At 35.7% G+C, this 6,421-nt stretch overlaps 1 protein-coding gene across 1 annotated transcript in view; it reads left to right on the plus strand.

The window, feature by feature from the left end:
- The window catches only part of RIMBP2 (RIMS binding protein 2), a 159,907-nt gene extending 154,822 nt beyond the window's left edge, over positions 1 to 5,085 (plus strand). Inside the window, exons 23-25 of the mRNA XM_067307392.1 lie at positions 271 to 342; positions 1,875 to 2,009; positions 4,427 to 5,085. Coding sequence (XP_067163493.1) covers positions 271 to 342; positions 1,875 to 2,009; positions 4,427 to 4,615 — 396 coding nt within the window. The 3' untranslated portion in view covers positions 4,616 to 5,085. The remainder of the gene's footprint in view (positions 1 to 270; positions 343 to 1,874; positions 2,010 to 4,426) is intronic.
- The last annotated feature ends 1,336 nt before the right edge of the window (positions 5,086 to 6,421 follow it).

The raw sequence follows: 6,421 nt of genomic DNA on the forward strand, positions 1-6,421 counted from the left end.
GTTTGTTGAGGGTGCTCCCGGCTTTGTGCAGATGAGTGCTGAGTGTATCCAAGGATTGGACGTATTCAGCTTGTTTGTCCCAAGAATTCCTGTCCGTATCTAGAACCTAGTGAGAAAGGTTCCTAGATTTAGCAATGTTTAAAAAAAAAAAAAAATTTAGGTGTGTCAGATTTTGCTCTTACAGTTCAGCTCAGTTTCACCAAAATTTTTTCACCAACGTTAACTTTTCTCTAGCACAACATGAGCTGTCGTGTGTTCCTCTTCCTGCAGGCTGAGCTTACGTTCTGCACAGGGGACATTATTACTGTCTTCGGTGAGATTGATGAAGACGGATTTTACTACGTAAGTTGGCTTTTATCTGGTCAGTTTGAACTGCAACAGGCTCAGTTACACCTACCCTTGCTAGCATGAATTATTAAATGACAATCTGGGTGGACATAAGGTTACAATTCCAGCTTGATATTTTGTGGAAATAGCTATGATCCTAATTAAAAAATATATCAACCTATATGGTATACCTGGAAGCACTTTCAAAATGGGATTAGTATCATTTATTTGAAAACAGTCCATTTAGCAAGCCAGGATTAGACTCCAGCCTCACAAGACTCCACAACTGTGCAGATTGTAGCAGAACCCAAAAGACACTCTCAGTTAAAAGAGCATTACTGGACTAAAGATGGCTCACTCTTGCCACCTCAACACATGTATTTATGGACTGTTATTCATTCAACTCGGTGCTGCCTCTAGCATTTTACAGGTAATATTGGTCTCACTTGGTTTGGCTGGAACATACATATTTTGATCGCACATGTATCTACATGAACGTGTGAATGACTTCTTCCTAATGGGTAAGATACTTCACTTGGAGAAAAAAACCCTAGATACAGCCTCTCCTTCTGATAAAAGGTTACTTAAAAATAAATAAATTTTAATAGTAATTTTGAGCACTAGGTAACTGATCATACTTCCTTGCCATTCATTTATGAAGAAGAATTTAATCATGACAAATAATACTCCAGCACTGCTTGCTGAGTAGGAACTGTCTCCAGGTTGACAGTAGCTGCCAGTCTGCATCCTGAACTTGGGTCTTCCATTTCCATAGTGTATTAATTAGCCATTTGCTGTTCCATAAAAAACCAGACATAGCTGCCTCTTCCCACTACGTTTTAGAAGTGACTCAAGTTCAGACCTAAAGGAATAATTTGATTGCCTCAGAAGTGCTTTTAGGCTGTAATTCCTAGCACCACATATATCTAGCTTATTGCAGGCTTAAGGATCCAAGTCTAGAAACCGTGTGGGATTTCAGCTCTCACTTCTCCATTGCTCATAGAAAAGAACATTGTCGCTCCATTACGTACACTAGCTCCTGTGATTTTGCGTAAGCTCATTCATTATATATGGACTGTTTTTGCAAGTTGGCGTAACATTACTAAGGATTCCCACATACAAATCCTCTGGGGATAAGTCTTGATTCATCAGTTCGTAGCTTAGAATTATCTGCACCAAGATAAAAAAGGCTGCCACGTTGTAACCTTAATATAGCAAATTGGATGAGTGATTGAATTGCCAGAGTACTTGAAACACCTTTAAGATACGTATTTTAGGGTCACCTTGAATTATAGACACAAACTGTTCTCATCTTGCCATTTCTTATTTTATTTGATGGATAGCATTCACTGCTCAATTACAGAAACAGGAAAATCTAGCTTGTGTCTGACTCTAGTTTGGATATAGCATGTGATGTAACCTTAGGTGCATACTTCCTCATTGGCTTTGAAAAATATCATGAAAAGTATTTCCTTACCTTCTTGGGAACCTACATTTGATTTAATTATAATATTCACTCAAATGGAAAACTGTTCATCATGTTATAGGGTGAACTTAATGGACAAAAGGGGCTGGTTCCTTCCAACTTTCTTGAAGAAGTGCCTGATGATGTTGAAGTCTATCTATCTGATGCACCCTCACGATACGTTCAAGATACACCGATGCGTACAAAAGCAAAAAGGGTAAGCAACTGAATAAGGAAAACCTTAAATTTTTATTTTTCATTCCATTCTGTCTCATATATAATTTAGATATTACTTTTAACATTTTAAATCCATTTGCCCATTTTAAATTATTTAACTTTCAAATATATAAAACATAGCAGACTAAAGAAAAATGATTTTGCTTAGCCTTTCCCCAGCATGTTGCAAACGCTTGTAAATGAAGAATCTAAATTTAAAATTTAATTGCAGTCATTAGAATATCTCAATTAGAAATTGAGTTTTGCCAGCTTTTCCCTGGTGAAAATAGTTACTTCTTAACGCTTCTAAACTATTCCTACTACATGCAATACATAGGTGAAAACAAGAGTTCTTGTGGATGACAGAGTGGTACAAGCATTCCTTTAAATACAAATTGTGAATGCAACTGACAGTGTTCGTTTATAGCCCTTAAGATTTCCTGTTCCAACTGGCATTAGTTAACTGCCCCCAGACTTCTCTTTTATGAAAGACTAGTCATGTTTAGAGTTTTTCATTTTTGGTTTTGTTTCATCACTGCAATACTTTTATATATTATATATTTTATATATATTTTTATTTCTTTGCTCATCTGCTTGGAAACAGAAGAAGAGTGTTCATTTCACACCTTAATAAGGCAATGTAGCCTTCACGTAAGTGAGCAACTGAAGATACCAATAAAGATATCAATTAAAGCTACCTGACTATCTAATGCAAGTCTTGAAACTTAGCTGCGGGGGAAAAAAAAGAAATATGTCTCCAAAATCACTGGCCACAGAACAACAGGCTGTATGCTTTTACTGTATGTATACAGATCAATTTAGTTTTTTAAGAGACAAATCCTTTAAAAAGGAACTCTTAGAAATTAGTCAATTAGGCCTCACTTTATGAAGGTCAACATTTGGAACATATTTCTTCATGAGCTAAATGTTTCTGTTTACATAGAAAGGAGAGTTCGATGTTTAATTACCCTACAAACAAAAGCTGCATATTGCATTGTTAGCCAACGTGGGATGTACAAAGTCCAAGTACCTATAGAAAGAGAAAAGCACAACACCCCCAACCCTTAAAGAACGTACAAATGAGATGTAAGCTGATAAGTACTGTAGTTTACAAGGGTATAGTTGATTTTGAAACTCATTGAACTCAACTATAGCTACTTAAACTGTCTGCCTTAAAATGCATTTTTCCATGATTGATTATACCCCAGTTTGCCTAACTATCAACAGTTCTGAAAAAACAAATCCCTTCATATGCTGAAATTTAGTAGGATTTCTAGAAAGTACACACATTTGAAATACTAGCAGTTGTTTGGTTTACCAATGCAATAAAAGTCTTGATATGAAACATGCAGCTCACTCAATGAATGCATTAGACTAAATATATGGTATCTTCAGGTGTACGTTGGGGTGCTTTACTAAGTTGTTTTTTTTTTTCATTAGAATTAGACCTTGATTTAAAATCAAAGTTGGCTTGAAGCCCCTTGCTTAATTCACTATTGCACAACAAGGCAGTAAATTGCTAATGTTTTAAATGCAAAATAACTGGGGTCCCTAAGGCATGGATTCTACTATGAAAATACCTTAACAGATGATAGTACCATGTTTTGTCAGCAGGGCACTGTAGTTACCATAGGCTTAGTATAAGTAGTTTTAGCCTTTTCATCCAAGTGTTTTTGATAATTAAAAAAGTATAGCTCTGTTTAAAATATTTTAGGAATGCTGTCATTCTAACTATCGTACAAGGCTTCACTTTCACTCGGCAACCTCATAGCTGCAGCATACACATCAAGCAGTCAGGGTCTTTAAGCTTTCTTTGATTGCAATTAAGGTTCATTTTAGCTTTTTTTTCTTTTCTTTTCTTTTTTATTAAGCCAGTGTGCCATCTTCTCAAATATGTATATAAAGTATGCTAGCTAATTTTAAGGAAAGGGCATTTAAAGGACATTAAAAAAAGGGGGGGGGGGAAATCAAGTAGCATTTGCAGTAATTCCTGCTGGAAATGGTTTGGCTTCTATAGACTGCTAATATCTGTGGCAATTAACACATTTTAATTTTCTTAAATCCATAGCTACAAGTGTCCCTCTTCATTTTTGTGCTCACTGTCAAGAGTACAGTAATGCAAAACCAGTTTTGTTGGCTTTTGCCGGAACTATGGCCAAACCAGTGTATCCAACTCTGTTTAAAAGTGTAACCAACTTTGGGCTCTACTGGAGTGTGTGTTTTCTACTGCCTGTATTTTTTCTCAAAATTTATATATTATTTTCTATAAATCCCTATGGTATCTTAAGCCACAAAGAAGAAATGAACCAGACTTTGTATTTAAGTGGGTAATGGGACAAGTGATGTTACCAACTTTCTTGATGCTAATAGCTTTTAAGCTTTCAAACATTCAATAAATTATAACAATGTACCTAATAGGTTCCTCCTGAGAATACAGGTACATCAAGGAGAGCACCATCCCCCACAGTTCATCTCCATTCTGGGTCACCTACGTCATCTATGGGTTCTGGTAGTCCCGGGAGAGGCAGGGATATGTCCTCGAAAAAGAAAAAGGGGCTGCTTTCCAAAGGCAAGAAACTGCTGAAAAAGCTTGGTGCAGTGAAATGATTCATGCACTCCTGGACAACCTGTAAAGCTTCCAATCTCTGTATTTCTTTTTAAACATCAAAACTAGGGCTTTCATGACTATGCAGTACAACTTCCCGAACCTTTGCATTTCTAACTCTGACAGCAGTAGAATCATGTGAATTGCATAATCAAACTAGCAAGAAAAAAGGAAGTGGATTTGTTGCTGCTAAAACTCATTGTTGCAAATACAATTTTATTACTTTAAAAAAAAAAAAAAAAGTAATTTGGGGGGGAATAAGACCAGAAGGAGAACATGGTTTTATCTGAAGTCACCTCCACACCTGTAACTTCATTGGATATAGCTCAGCATTTAGTTTTCTTTAACTATGAGTAGGGGAAAGAAAACCCTCTTCACTGATGCTCGTTCAAAGAGATCACCCCTACCATACGTAATCTTTATCCTAAAGAAAGATGGTCTTGAAACTCCTAGTTTAATCAGCCTTGATGTTTTGCCTTATTAATGCACAATGATTTGTACTGTCTAATAAATATACAGCGTATACTTTGTATGTACTGTGTATTCAACTGTCTTCATCTTCCCTAAAACATGGTAATTTAAGATCAAGTACTATGTTGCTGACTCCATTCAATGTCTGATGTAACTCCTGGGAGTTTGAAAGTGTTGTGCAAAATGCTTATTTTTTTCCTTAAAAAAAAAAAAAAAAAAAAAAAACAGAAAAACAAAGCACCCTTGTATGGACTTCTTTTGTCAACATATTCACTAAACTAAAGCCAGATACAGCATAAGTTATTCAGAGAATGCACCCACAGTTTCAATTATACAAACTCCAGTTTTCAAGTTCCTGGTTCAATATTCTAAAACGACCAGAAAATATTTTGCCCCCCCCCCTTTTTTCCTGTGGAGGTGCAGTCCTAAGTTAAAAGGCATTTTCATATTGTTGATGTCAGATTCACGCTAAAGTGCATGTCTAAACTCAAATGAAAAACTGTTATATATACAAGCCGTAGCCAATAAAAAGGCTGCAACAGCTGAAAAATCAAATTATCTGCAATATTGGCATCTCTAATAATAGTTAAAAAACCTTACACATCGATGGCAGTTATTGGCTGTGACTATTTTGTAATTCTTGTCCATTTGTAAATTGTTTTTACTGTTTATACATACTTTTCAGACTGCCTTTCTTTTTGTAATTTATGGAAGGTTTATAAATGAATGATCAAAGCTTCCCCATTGTGTCTTCAGATAATAATGTAAATTATTGTAAGATACTGTGTGCTAGATTATAACATTTAATTAAAAAAAAATAACTGGCCTAAATGTGTGGTAAAGTACTGTGTGGGTGTGTGCATGTGTACAATGTTGTGTAATATATTTTATATAAATAAATAATTTGATATTTTGTAGACCGCAGTATGTTTTGTATATCTGCTGTATGAGCTGCTTGCTTTTTGGGCTAACCTCCTCTCTTAAAAAAAAAAAAAAAAAAATTACAAAGAGTAAGATACATCCCACCACAGCTGAAAAAGTGATTTGTTAAGTATACAGTAATGGTGCAGGCAAGATGCTCAAATACTGCACCCAAGTGGAGCAGAAACAGCACGCAGTGTTCATCTTTCGCCTGTCCATAACTACTGTTAGGGGAGCAGCTGCCCTAGCTTCTTCATTGGCCTCAAATAACAAAAGTCAGGTCAGAATGAATACCAGTGACAGGTATAAACAAATTACATATAGCTAGGAAGAAATAAAGAGATAGTAAGTACTGAACAGGGAAAGTTACTGGCATGTGACATTCAGTAAGACTAAAATATTTAGGGAAAAAACAC

Source organism: Apteryx mantelli, chromosome 17 (assembly GCF_036417845.1).
Source record: "Apteryx mantelli isolate bAptMan1 chromosome 17, bAptMan1.hap1, whole genome shotgun sequence".
In the NCBI taxonomy this organism is placed as follows: domain Eukaryota; kingdom Metazoa; phylum Chordata; class Aves; order Apterygiformes; family Apterygidae; genus Apteryx; species Apteryx mantelli.